This window comes from Daphnia pulicaria, chromosome 2 (genome assembly GCF_021234035.1).
Source record: "Daphnia pulicaria isolate SC F1-1A chromosome 2, SC_F0-13Bv2, whole genome shotgun sequence".
Classification (NCBI taxonomy): domain Eukaryota; kingdom Metazoa; phylum Arthropoda; class Branchiopoda; order Diplostraca; family Daphniidae; genus Daphnia; species Daphnia pulicaria.
Window position 1 is genome coordinate 12,464,127 of NC_060914.1, and position 12,956 is coordinate 12,477,082.

Here is a 12,956-nt window from a genome sequence, read left to right on the forward strand (position 1 = left end):
AACTTAAATTATTTTTAAAATTGAATGTAGATTTTGCACGGCTGACTGAACTAGTCGTGTTGGTGTCCAACCATCTGGTGGATGATATTCAATCTTGTATGAAAGAAAAAAGCTGGCAGTGTGGCGTGTTTCATACAGGATTTCACCATCGAAGCTCGCATCAGCTGTTGCTCCCTCCATTCCGGTTCGAGTGATGTCTTTCGTGTTACAAAGCCACCCGACGTAACGGATTTTTCTTTCCTCTCCAGCCAAAAATAAGGTTAGTTCATTAATTTCATTGCGTTTGATTTCCTTATTAAGATTTCGCAATCAAGCGTGTTTAGTCCAGCTAGTTTTTCAAGGTGATCGTTTCTCCACGTTTTCGTCACGTACCTGTTTCGGTAAACTTTATTTTAACACGAACAAAAAACAAGTTTTTTCAGCCAAAGAAATATTTAATTGTATTTTATTCCACCAGAGCCCCACCACCGATTTAAATATTTCAAATTAGCTGCGCACATTTTTGTTTTATTGTGAAATGGTTTCCTCGATGAGCCAGCCGGAAAAGTCCGAGTGACGGTTGTCGTTGTCGTAGAGAGAAATGGTGCCCGAAGTGGAGAACATGTTCAACCAAACTCGATCGCCTTTTTGCAATTGAACGGTGGTCGACAGGGACAACGGACTGCGCTGACCTCTGCCGATGGATGAGATGCGGGTGTTGGCCTCCTCGGTCATTGCCAGTGCCACTCGTTCATTGTTGACAAAAAGTCCCACTGCCATGTGAGGTACACTTGTACTTGAAGAATTGAACTCTGCCTGTCCATGGAAGTTGAACGAGTAAACGCCCAAAACGGGTGCCGTGAAAACGCCCGAAGCTAAATCCATGGCTCCGCCCACGTTCGTCTGCGACGACTCGAAAGGAATGGGTATGTTGGTGCGGTTGAACGAACTGGTTCTCTCCACCGAGAAGTAGACGGGCGACGATTTGACGTCGACGTGTCCGATCACCTTCTCCATATCTGCGTGAAATTTAATTCAACAAGTTTTTTTGTTACGCAATCGGTAAATAACTTTCAGCTGTGGCGGATTTTTACTTTTGTCGTCGACCGTGAAATCGCAGTAGACGTTCAGGACGCTTTTCCCGCCCATGACGGAGTACACTCCGCTTTTTAAGTATCCGATTTGTTTGAGATCCGCACAGGATGTCGGCATTTTACCGATGGATTTAGGAAGTTCAGACGCTGATAGATTAAATAATTATCGTTGAGTGGGTTTTGAGGCTTTAAAAGAAAACTCGTTTTGTACCTGTCAGTTGTTTTTCCATTTCTTCAATAGCCGTAATTGTTTCCGTCAAGTTTTGCTTAACATCTGTCAACCATAATTAGCGAATGAGGTGAATTAATTTTTCAAAATTAAAACAGCCAACTTTTTACCTTCGAAATCTGTCTTCAAAATGGTTGTGGCTTTCTCTGCTTCCTCCATATTGTCTTTCAATAGACTAATTTCGCCAGAATGTACGGTAATTTGGTTTTGAATATCTGTAATAAGTAAATTCGATTGAAATTTTGATTCGATTTTTAAAATGTAGTTTTGGTTTGAATTGGTTACTTTCGAAATCAAAATCATCCATTTTGTCCAACTTATTCACCGTCTCCATCAATACGTTATCGGTTGCTGTAGTAAGACAAAACAAAATTTTATTGTAAATTTCGATATTTTGTGTTAGGGTTTCGACATTTTTACCGGCTATGCTTTCCTTTAACATGTCCAAATTGATATGGGTTTCTTCCATGTGTTTGTATACAGTATCCTTGATACCTGTATCGTAGTAAACATAAAAGGGAATTAGGTTATTTTTAATTCTTGTAATTTTCCTCGTAGTAAAATTACCGACGAATTCCGCCTTAAAACTGTCCATGTTGACCAGCGATTCAGCCACAAGTTGAGTATTATCTGGAAAATTGAAACAATGTAATTTAAGGAAAATCTTTAGAAATTTTTAAATGTCTGAATAGTTTCTTGTTAATTTTTAGAATTGCCAAACGTGTGAAATTTAAGTTGACTCTTGTTTAGTAGCCGTCAAATAATTCGCTTACTAGTTACTACAAGTTTATTTTAATTATTTTACCTTTGACCGTATTCTCTAGTTCTCCGACTTTTTGGACCGCCTCCGTTAAACTGTTTTCGTTTGCTGAAACAAAACAGGAAAACAAAATTTAATTGTAACTCGCAATATTTCGTGAGGTTAACTTGAAATTTATACCGGATAAGCTTTGCTTCATTATATCAAAGTTGAGATGGGTTTCTTCCATGTTGTTGTTTACAGTTTTCTTTGTATCTTTTATCAAAGTAAAAATGAAAGAAAATTAGTTTGAAAAATTCTTTTCTTATTTCATTAGTAAAATTACCTGCCAACTCAGCTTCCAAAACAGCAACGGCGGCCATCGAGTCGATCAAAAGTTGAGAATTGACTGGAAGAAAATTTTAAAAAATGTAATTGCGAAAAAAAAAATTAACTATGCACATTTGCAATTTAATTTACCAGACATTTCTGTGGTTAAACCGTCAACAGCGACTTTCGTTTCTACATGAATGAAAAAGAATTCAGTAAATCTTAAGTATTAATAGCAAATTCCATCAAACGCTTACCATCCAATTGCTTTTTAAAATCTTCAGCTTCGATATTTCCCCCTGGAATTTTCTTTAAATTTTCCAGTTCCGTTTTGAGTGCCTCAATCTCTGCCTTCATGTCCTTTTTCAACGTTTCAATCCCGTCATTCGTGACAATCAACCGCTTGTTCATTTCTGCGTTCGACAAATGAATTCATTCCATCAATAGTTTCATTTTTTTTACAATCGAAATTATCCCTAAATTGTACCTTCCAACTCTTTTTCACATTGAACGTGAGCACCGACAATGTTTGTGTTGGAATCACCAGCAGCAAAGTTTGGTGGGTTCCGTGGCCGCGTGATTCGCACTGGGAAAACGGGATACGTATCGGAAGGAAACATGGGCCGCGGTCGCTGGGCGCTGGTGCACCCCATGACAAATGCCAATAACAAAACGGCCTGAAATTTGTAAAAATAATTTTCTTTTAATTTCTTTTAATTATAATGTTAAAAAAATTTTGAATTTCAACTCACCAAGTGCTTCATGACGATGAAATAATTTCTACTCGATGTGGCGAATTCGGCGAGCACGAATGAAGCCAATGCGAAACTGACTGTCGTATTTATGTGCGATTCACGGCGGTGAGTTTGGTGAACAAAATTTGTCCAGTCAACTCTACATGGCTTGTGTGTTTGTGTGTGCAGATCGAAGATGGCTTGTTCCAGATAACTTGATTTTTTTTTTGTGGAGGGTTTGGCTTGTGTAGATAAATTCAGTAAAATCGACACCAACAGGTTTGTCCATTTGACGCATCATGTAAGGCCCTATACCCTTGAAATTATTCATACTGCCGACCAGTTTTGAATTTTCTTTTCTCTTGGGTCAGTCAACTTTTGTCGCATTTGAAAACAACACAAAACAAAATGTAAAATGGGACTGGTTTTCCTCTTCATCATTGTGCTGATGTGCTCTGAAAGTGTGGCCAAGATAAATGTCTCAACGTATTAAAAGTATTCGGCTAAAGAACAATGCCCACCTGGCAGTTTGGAATTCCTAAACAAACATCACAGGCCATTGGAAAAAAAAGATAAACAGTTTCCAAGTGTGTAGACTATTTATCCGGTCAAATATATCCGGTGGAGATAACTCTAAAGTGCATTTAGAAGCGGCCCGGATACATGTAGTCGTCGGTTGTATCCAGGGGAGGTCATTACAGTTTGAATTTTTCGCCCAGCACCAAGTTCTGCTCTTTGTGGGTTTTTTCGTCCATCATGACATTAATGCTCAAGTTGATTTCAGTGTCTGTGATGACTATCGGTTCCTTGTCCATCTTTTTCCAGGTGATTAATCGACTTGTTTTTCCCCCTTTTATTTGTTACATGTCCCTGCGAATTATTCATCAATTGTTTTCTTTACATTGGCAGATCTGCGAGTTGATTTTGTTTCGATCAGTCAACAGCACCTTCAAAGAACCTGACATCGTCTCGACCGGCATCTGGGGTGGAGTTTTCCTTGTCTTATTCGCTGGACTGCTTTTGAATAATCGGTAAATCCAATTAATCAACGACACGACTCTGTCATTTTCATTCCTTTTGAACCCAACGTGTTGGCGCCTTTAAGGTTAAGAGATACCCGAGCTATACAGGGACTGGCCATTTACGGAATATTAGTTGGCGTCACTATCGTAGGGTTGTATTCGTGGAGCATCAGCCGATACCAATCGGTCGTCGCCCAATGCCAAAACATCAGCGTATCCAACGTGAATTTGTGTACGCGAACCCAGTTCACTTTTTTGTTTGACTCTGATATTATTCGACCAATAATTTATAATGTATCTGTTTTTTATCTGCCATCATTTGCATATTCAGGTGGTCGAGTGGCTCTCGATTCCTTGCTCGTTATTTGCGGAATTTTGACCGTGGGACTCAACGTCTGCACTGCTGCGATGGCGTCGAAATTTGCATTCGATTGAACAAGTTCGACGAACCGTTGTCAGCAGCTTATTTGCATATTATCGTAACAAGTTCAGTACTTGTTTTCTTTTTTACCTAGCTTGGCAACAATGAATTTTTGTTTTTTTGTATTTGATTAAATTATTCCATTAAAAGTCACAGTCCAATTGAATAGCGAATTGTTATTCAATTTAAAGTTGCTGTTGAAGTAGAGTTCAGTGGCCAGGTGAGAGGCGGCCATTTCATCTATGGAGGAGGTAAGCCACGTCACGAAATTGGCCACCAGCCAGAAATCCTCGTCCAGTAAGTCTTCCGATACATCCGTAATCGATCCCAGCATTCTGTTTGAAAACAGCCGAATAATTAAGAAATAATTTTATAACTTAGAAATAATTTTGAAATAATTTTAGAAATAATTATTTTTTTCAACAGAAATATTTGCATACAGGTCCGAGGCCAGCACTTGGACTTCCGCCTTTCTAGCGCACAATCCGTTGATGTAGAGGTCTTCGAACGGGAAATAGGGCGTGGTCTGGGCGGCCGCTAATAGAGGACCGATAGCGCTCGAGTCAATCAGATAACATCCGCCGGAGACGTACGTCGGGTACGTTGACCACGGCCACAATTGCCGATCGATGATCCATTTGTCGCTGTCATCCGCCGGCTGAGATGACGAACCCAATTCTTTAGGTCTCAAAGGTTTCAAGTTGGACACGGAAGTTCCGTACACCCTAGGAATTTTGGGCGGAAGCTGCTGGATGACCTCGGCCAAATTGCGGATGTTAATGTAAATATCATCGTCGCATTTAAAGATGAACGGAGCATCCGGACAGAATTTGGAAGCCCAGTGAAGTAGAGCCACGGATTTCAGAGTTAAATTCATATAAGTGTCGACCATGTCGACTTGGATCAAGTCCTCGTAAATGGAACTCTCGTTGCGGATGCCTTGCTGGACGGTGGATTGATCGGTCAATCCGATCAAGAAAGCGTATTGAATTCCTTTTAATTGAGTTACCCACGTCCGTCTGATTAATTTGCGGTAAAGAAAATTCCCTGGCGCACTAATGACGACAATTAACAGGCTCCTATCATCACGACATCGGTCTGTGACTGTCCTCGGGTTGATTGAGTATCTGAAATGGACGTCGTTCAACACCGGCCCGAATTCCGGTTTCAATGGGACACCTCCGGCGATGGGCTTCAACTTGAATTGTGACGTCATGTGACGGGTGTACTCGTCGACCCCGGCGAATTTTCCGGCAGATCGGCCGTGAAAATTGTCGTCCAGCAACTGATGTCGACTGTTGGTTTCCATGTTGAAATTGTGACGAACTGAGATCAAGTAGAGATAGAAAACGGTTAACGCCAGGCTAAAAAGCAGAAGCCACTGCATGACGACACTGAGAACCGACATGGTGACTGCCGACTGGCCGTGGTCCACTGAAACTAATTTTATCTCATTCAATTAAGGGCTACTTACACCCAATTGTGTTTGGCTATGGACAATCGACAGATGCGTTTACTACTTTAACGGATGTATGCACAGTTGCGCAAGGTTAGGGCGACCAGACATTAGCGTCACAACAGCTGTTTCTAGTTGACACATAGGTCGACCGAGTACGTGCACACTTGTTAGTTGTTTACAAGTTTATTTGGTAAGTCTGAGATTTCAGGAAGTGATTTTTTATTAATAAGGTAAGGATTAAGGAATTAAATTTTAAATTAATGTGCTGCGCGTTCTAGGTGGAGCCAATGGATCCGATTTGTAGAAGTAAGTCGGTTTGGACCTGTTGATTGGCCGGCGACAGGTGGAGTAGAGAATAGCCGAGTTGACGATGATGGCAAAAGAGCCGAGGGCTATCATCAGTCCATGCAGAGTCACCAGGGCTTTACCTGTCGATACATTTGTCTAATTAATTTAAATATTATGTGCTTAATAATAATGTAAACGTTTTATTTACACGACTCAGGATCGATGAGGAGACCGGGTGCGTAAAATTCGCAAATTTCCCACGTCGTGTAAACTTTGAAGAATCGATTCAAATTCCAGGAGTAAATGACCAACATAATTAAGCCGCTGGCAATTGACAGACAGGTAAGTATCAGTATCCAAAGATCCTTGCCGGGTCTAATCAATCAAGTTAATCATTAGAAATTAATTTGTTTTTTCTTTAGAAGGACTTGAAGGATTTACCTGTCTAGTATAATCAAAGTGGCGGCTGCTATCATCACAGCCCCGCCCCATAATCCCGAAGAGACGTAATCAACCACCTGGCGAGTGACGGCATAACTTGCAATCTACCAAAACGATTTTTCACGTAATCATTATTATTATGTACTTATTTCTAGACGGTATTTCATTATCTTTAATTATTTAGCCCAAATTGAACATACCTGGGCACTGATGGATAAAAGTCCGATCAAGATGCTAGCGGTTGCCAATAATTTCCGGTACATTTCTCATCGCCACACTGGCGGATGTGATGATGAGCACAACAACACGTTGACTGAACTGCGGGAGTAAACAGGGTGTGGCACTTGGTTGTAAATATTAAAATACAGATGGGGCTAGAGCCGCTAGCTCGAGTAAAGCACAATAGAACTATCTCTAATGAATGCAAACGCACTTGTGTTTCCTTATCACGTTCCTGGAGCGATCACGTCGAACGGCCTGTCCAACGGGTCGTGTCCCAATTTGAAATGATGATAACTTTGATAAGATAGGGATTGACTAGGAGATGGAATGCCTTTCGAGATATTACACTGGTGACCCAAAAGCTAAGAAAAAGTCCTAGTATCTTTTAAATTTAGTGGCTTTATCGAAACCATCAACCGCAATTGTTTGTAACAAATTAACTATATATTTTAATTTGGTGAATGAATTTAATTATGGCGGCATTGCCGTTTGAAAAAAGCTATCGAGAAAATTGTTCGAAGCTTCATAATAGAACCGGGAATGACGGAATAAAAGTAATGAAGATTCAAAAAATGTCTTTATTGAAACACAGATAACAATTTGGTATAGGACCCCTTGTCGTTGGTAAATTTTCTTAATTATATATTAAAACACATTTTTCGGTAATTGCCCCTTTTGAATATTGAGTGTTGTGTATCAAAATGATTGTCTAAATTCACTTTTTGTAAAGGTGTAAATAATTTCGAAAATTTGTTGACAAATATAAAAAGCCCAAATTTTTATAAAATGGTACAGCCTCGTAGCACAAACACTGATTACCCGATAAAAGGATAACCTGAAAGATTACCTTAACCCGATGATGTAAGCGATGTCGCGGATCGCTACTATCCCGTGACTGAATTTCTTTTTGGGTTTATTATTTTTATTTATTTAATAATTTATTGAATTACTAAACATTTTCGTCGAATTAGTTACCTGTGATTTTTCGCACCAATTTTCATTTCGTGTTGCGTGTTCTTTCGTCTTTGACTCTCCAAATCTCTAGTCACTTTCATATAAATGTAATCTTCCTTACAATTTCAATTTGTAATACTATTACAGTATGACCCATTCATTAATATATGTCATCAACTGCCCATTAGTTGTGACAGGGCCACAGCCTGGGTATTATAGAGATTGAGAGTTAGAGAATCTCTAACTCTTATGAGGAACCATATGTAAAGGTTGCCGAAACCGTTTTCCTATCCCCTCCTTTAAAATTCCATCATGGCCGACTTCTACAGCCTGACACTTCGGCACTTTGGAATCAAGCTGTGAATTAAGTAAACGGGGGGAATATTAGCCACAAGATTTGTTAATCTAATCAAAGAGAACAATTTTTATTTTTAAACTTTATGTTATTACAATCTGTGTTCATGAGAGAATCCTAGAGTTTAATATGACAGTATTTCAGTTGTTTTCCAATCAACTAGTGGAATCTAGTTGCTTGTTAGCTGATGATGTCTTCAAAAATCCAAGGTATTTCAGTTATTTCCAAACAATTTTTCTTCCAAATTTCTGAATTCATATTAAGGTAGAGTCAGATACAGATACTTTTCAGAATCTAGGGGTCTAGGCGTTCAGGCATCTCTTCAACCAAACAGCATTTTGTTTATTTTTCAATAAAGTGGGAGGTTTTACTTAGACATTTGGTAATATTATTTTATGTGGCCACACCATCTAGGAAAAATATTAATAGGAAATTTAAAGGGTAACAGTATCCGAGTTACAGTTTTCTCTTGTCCCTAATATAACAACTAAAAATGCTTAGTGTTCTTTTCGTTCTTCTTCTCTGGCCCACCATATTTTCATTTCCAAGAGTAGATAAGGATCTATGTATTTCAATATTTTTTATCTCTAGTATTCACACATATATATGGTACATACACATATTTAAAATTAAAAAATATTATTTATATCATTTCTTCGAAAAGTATCCAAGAGTTTCAGAATTCCTTATTCCGCTCCTCGGGGGATTAAGCACTCCAGGTACTTCAGCGGCAAGTCGCTAACCCTTTCGACTGGATGGCTGGACGGCCTGCGAGTCCTTTCAATCTGTTCAAGTGACCCAATATTTTACTTTAAACAAAATTGATAGATTTTGTCGTACCAATATTGCTTTTCACATCTATTTAGGGTGTTGAATCCTGGAAGTGTTGCTGACTTCTAACTCCGCCACTCCAACTCCAGTCAACATTTGGTCTTGCGAATGCATCTATACTTTCTTGCCAGAAGCCATTCTTTAGTGAGAAGCCGGAGGATTTTGATTCCTTCAACATTTTTAAGTAAGACGCACAAACCTTATTTTTGTTTAAGCTTGCTTTTAATTTTGAACTCGTTTTTTTGACAGCATTATTAGTTACGTCCCTGAGATCGCGTGTCGGCCGCCGACGTCAATCTACAACGCATTTGTTTTCTTTATTAGAAATTTGTGGTCCTGGCACGGCGATCCTTGAGCAGATGCTGGCCTTGTCCATGACGGAAGACTGATTCTCTGCACCACCGATATCTTCGCCAAGAACGCTCATCCAGTTTCACTGCTTCTACTCAACTTGTCCTGCTTCACTGACTACTTAGACAACTTCTGTGATCGCTTCCGTCCGCTGTGACACACCTGTAGTCACTCACCTAGGAATTATGCAAAGGTACCCAACAATTGACTTATTCCCGTAGCTTATCTAACAGTAATCTACTTGGCTTTAAACTCTTGTGTCCGAGTAATAATTAGTAAATCAGGCCCTTCCTGCGAGTCGAAAGCGAAGTGTCTGACTTCAATGTTTCTTTTTTCTAACGCCTTTACCATGGAGTTTGATCATTTTCAACTGTTTTAATAGTCAGTTTCAGTTATTTTCCAAATCCCAGAAAACATTTATCGGCAGTTACTGTGTGGTAATTTTTCGTAGACAACTGACGATTAGCAATTTTCGTCATTTGCTTTTTTGTCTACTTCTGGTTTCTAAATTTTAGTTAATAGTTCTGTAAATAATCATCTGACGACAAAAAGAACCAGATATTCGTGATCCTAATTTAATTTGGTTGTCAATAGACAGTATTGGAAAATCGTCCAAAATAGTTTAGGAAAATTCTCGATTTTGGCCAAATTTTGGTTTTCGTTATTCCAATCAAAAATTAAAAATCCGCTGATTCCAGTTCTCCCCTTTGCGTTGAAGCACGTGCAAGTTTTCATTTTCAAACTAAACTTTTTTAGAGGACCTTGAGCGCCGAACAATTAATGATTTTGGTCGGTGGTTGACTACGAGAGCCGTATTGTAATAGAATCAATTGCCTTTTGATGTCCTTTGTTTTCAAACATGGACTCGTTGAGTTTCAAAAATTTCTGATGTCAGAAGTTGAGATAAACCACGGTATTTAACCAGCCATCACATTCAAAATAGGCTGATTGCTTGTTCAGTTTTGTTTCTTATTTCCCCTGCTCCGTATTGAGTTGCTGCCACTCACTACGGTGTACTTGGATAATTTTTCCATCATATAATTTGCAAAGGTTTGAATTCCTTAACGTTACTGAATGTAATTTTTGATGCGTGAATTTACAAGTAATCTAGCCTATAATTTCCTTTCGGACCGTAACTGCTGCAACATTTTACCAAAATGTCGTCTCTTGCTATGCTGCAACATTTTGTCGAAATGTCGTCTATTTGCCATGCTAGCTGTATCAGCTGTACGTCTCATTTTTTCTCGATTGGTGTTCCTCAAACACAGTCAAAATGTTGGTTTAGTCTCATTTGAATTTAAATCCCCCCTGTCCCTTTTAAACCACTTAATTTGGCTTAACCAACCAACAATACTTAATTTCTTACACACATCTCTGTATTTTACTATTCCTAGATAATGTGTGCGTTGTAAACCGCGTTATTTTAGGAGGGTCCTGAGTCTAACCAGGAAGCCTACTATGACTAATCGCTCACTTTGCCTCGAGCGCCGTTCTTTATTTACAGAACGAGTTAGATCTCGAGTCATATGATTAGAAAAAGATGTTAGAAAATCAATTCCCCGTTTTTGTACCCCGCGACTTTTGTTGAAAGTTTAAGTGGTATCTACCACTGTCCTGCTTTTGTGCTCGAGTTATTCGCTCTCAGCGACCGCTGTACAGGATTGTTTCATTCCTGATTTAGATATCGTCAATTGACGTTCACGAGGGGTTTCAGTTCCTTTGTTAACGGAACTAAACTTGATTTTTTAATGCTACCATCCTGCCATGAAATACTCATTTGTTCTGTCCTCATATCAATCAAAGAAAGACCGAGTTTGTACCATTTGTTTTAGCTTCAGTGAAAACTTAAACAACATTTTTAAATTGTTTTACATTCCAGCAGTAGTTGATCAAATGCCACCGTAAATTGCAGATTTCATTTGATCAACTACAGGATAAAATGTAAAAGAACAACATGGTCCAGCCTACAGTCCATAGTTGGACAAGAGAATTTCTGTTACTCTCTCGACCAACTACGGAGAGTTGACTGACGAAGGAACATTGGATGGCCAGCCTTTTAAATGAAATATGAAGGCCATCAACTTGTAAAAAAAGGGCATCTCAAGGTTTTCAACCTGTGATGGAAAACTATTCCAAGGTTAATGTAGTGATATTGAAGATTTCAAGGTAAAAAAAAAGGAAGATAATCAAATCTAGTGGGACGTCAGCTATTAATGTTTTCATTTGTTTGTTTTTTTTAAGATATGGATTTGGATTTGTAGCCTTGAACTTCAGATAACACAGGTTTGGAGGTATATAATTTTTTGTGATTGTTAATTCTTTTTAGCCTTGGTATTCTTTTTTGCGAAAAATATCTTATCGGTTCTTTGAATTGTCCAGTTCAATCTACCACGAGTTTAAACTTAAAACTTAGTTGCGTATCGTTGGTTTAACCGATTGGAGAACTTGTAAAGATTTCCTAAAAGAGTAAAATCAAATGAAATCGGCGCTCATTGAAATCATGTATAGCGTTGATAACTTGTCCGTCAGATGGCTCCGTTGAGTGTAACAGCTGATTCAGCCATGACATTCTGGTGATTGACTTCCACTTCCTTTTTTTTTTATTGAGCATCATGTCGGGAACTCATAACATGAGAAATGTTTGTGTACAGAAAACGGAACGATTACTCTTTTGAAAACGTGCGTGGCTGCACGAAATGATAATGGGAAAAAAACCAAGAACAAATCAAATTAGAAAATGTGATCATCTCTCGTGTGATGCGTCTGATCTCTGGTACTACCTCTCCATATTCTCCACTCGATGCTTTTTAACGGGTAAATAAAACTAAGAATAGAAATGCCATGGAAATGCGATGATTATATGGGAGCTTAAATAGTTAAGTTGAACCTTTTCTAAATTTGTGAAATGCTATCCTGTCTAGCACATGTAAGCCCCCTGTCGATGTATGGCATTTTGTTTGCACAATGTAACCTTTTTCTTTTGTGCAGATTTGAGGCAAGATCCAGCCATCGTAACAACATGAAGTGCTGATTGTGCTGATTTGGTCATCAGTCTGTCTGTCTCACCTGCCATCACCAAATATCTCAGCATCGATCACCACTTAGGTAATGTTTTTGGTTACTATTATTCCTGCATGACCTGCTAGATATTTTATTGTTGCATTACATGCATCAATACAGTGTAGTACATAACTTTAACCTTGAATTGACACATTTATAACAATAACAGTTTACCTAGTGTCTCGTTTTCAACTTGTCCTGAGACTCCTCACTCCTGACTCGTTGTGGTTGTTGATATTCTGTGAATATTTTTCATAACCTGTTTTTATTTTTTTATTTACTTAGTGTCACAGCATTCCATTGCAAAAACTACCTTTCTTTCAAAATGTCCTCGTGTATGCCCATGTGAATGTGGGTGTATTCACGAGGACACCCTTTCTACCTTATCCCGTCTGCGGTCTGCTGGCATTGAACTCTTCAGCGGATGGATGAAGCAACTGACGTAGA

General features: G+C 38.8%; 4 protein-coding genes and 2 long non-coding RNA genes across 10 annotated transcripts; 3 read left to right on the forward strand and 3 right to left on the reverse strand.

The window, feature by feature from the left end:
• The first annotated feature begins 32 nt into the window (after positions 1-32).
• LOC124326613 lies at positions 33-4,714 on the forward strand. 2 transcript variants are annotated; one of them, XM_046785528.1, is made up of 5 exons: positions 33-259; positions 3,890-3,930; positions 4,015-4,136; positions 4,211-4,359; positions 4,459-4,714. In XM_046785528.1, exons 2-5 carry the CDS (start codon positions 3,898-3,900, stop codon positions 4,560-4,562), a joined length of 408 nt encoding a protein of 135 aa, XP_046641484.1. In that variant the 5' UTR covers positions 33-259; positions 3,890-3,897; the 3' UTR covers positions 4,563-4,714. The 2 variants fall into 2 exon arrangements, with proteins under 2 accessions (XP_046641484.1, XP_046641483.1); XM_046785527.1 differs by lacking the exon at positions 33-259 and having other exon boundaries at positions 3,248-3,930.
• On the reverse strand, positions 359-3,258 carry LOC124326132. 2 transcript variants are annotated; one of them, XM_046784790.1, is made up of 14 exons: positions 3,124-3,258; positions 2,859-3,048; positions 2,629-2,784; positions 2,522-2,563; positions 2,388-2,450; positions 2,243-2,317; positions 2,108-2,170; positions 1,870-1,932; positions 1,723-1,797; positions 1,588-1,653; positions 1,413-1,517; positions 1,285-1,347; positions 1,074-1,220; positions 359-998 (listed from the first exon to the last, which is right to left on the reverse strand). In XM_046784790.1, the coding sequence occupies exons 1-14, from the start codon at positions 3,133-3,135 to the stop codon at positions 508-510; spliced, it is 1,611 nt and encodes a 536-aa protein (XP_046640746.1). In that variant the 5' UTR covers positions 3,136-3,258; the 3' UTR covers positions 359-507. The 2 variants fall into 2 exon arrangements, with proteins under 2 accessions (XP_046640746.1, XP_046640745.1); XM_046784789.1 differs by having other exon boundaries at positions 2,108-2,171; positions 2,223-2,317.
• Positions 4,580-5,956, reverse strand: LOC124327773 (beta-1,3-galactosyltransferase 5-like). The gene is made up of 2 exons (XM_046786767.1): positions 4,989-5,956; positions 4,580-4,883 (listed from the first exon to the last, which is right to left on the reverse strand). Exons 1-2 carry the CDS (start codon positions 5,954-5,956, stop codon positions 4,679-4,681), a joined length of 1,173 nt encoding a protein of 390 aa, XP_046642723.1. The 3' UTR covers positions 4,580-4,678.
• A 253-nt stretch (positions 5,957-6,209) lies between these two features.
• Positions 6,210-7,071, reverse strand: LOC124326582. 2 transcript variants are annotated; one of them, XM_046785490.1, is made up of 4 exons: positions 6,937-7,071; positions 6,737-6,840; positions 6,504-6,670; positions 6,210-6,435 (listed from the first exon to the last, which is right to left on the reverse strand). In XM_046785490.1, the coding sequence occupies exons 1-4, from the start codon at positions 6,997-6,999 to the stop codon at positions 6,260-6,262; spliced, it is 510 nt and encodes a 169-aa protein (XP_046641446.1). In that variant the 5' UTR covers positions 7,000-7,071; the 3' UTR covers positions 6,210-6,259. The 2 variants fall into 2 exon arrangements, with proteins under 2 accessions (XP_046641446.1, XP_046641447.1); XM_046785491.1 differs by having other exon boundaries at positions 6,286-6,451.
• A 1,063-nt stretch (positions 7,072-8,134) lies between these two features.
• Positions 8,135-9,511, forward strand: LOC124326781. 2 transcript variants are annotated; one of them, XR_006915827.1, is made up of 4 exons: positions 8,135-8,476; positions 8,932-9,060; positions 9,134-9,282; positions 9,423-9,511. It is a non-coding gene; the product is annotated as an uncharacterized LOC124326781 (long non-coding RNA). The 2 variants fall into 2 exon arrangements; XR_006915828.1 differs by having other exon boundaries at positions 9,348-9,476.
• On the forward strand, positions 9,507-12,853 carry LOC124326816. The gene is made up of 3 exons (XR_006915864.1): positions 9,507-9,642; positions 12,438-12,554; positions 12,795-12,853. It is a non-coding gene; the product is annotated as an uncharacterized LOC124326816 (long non-coding RNA).
• Positions 12,854-12,956: the final 103 nt, after the last annotated feature.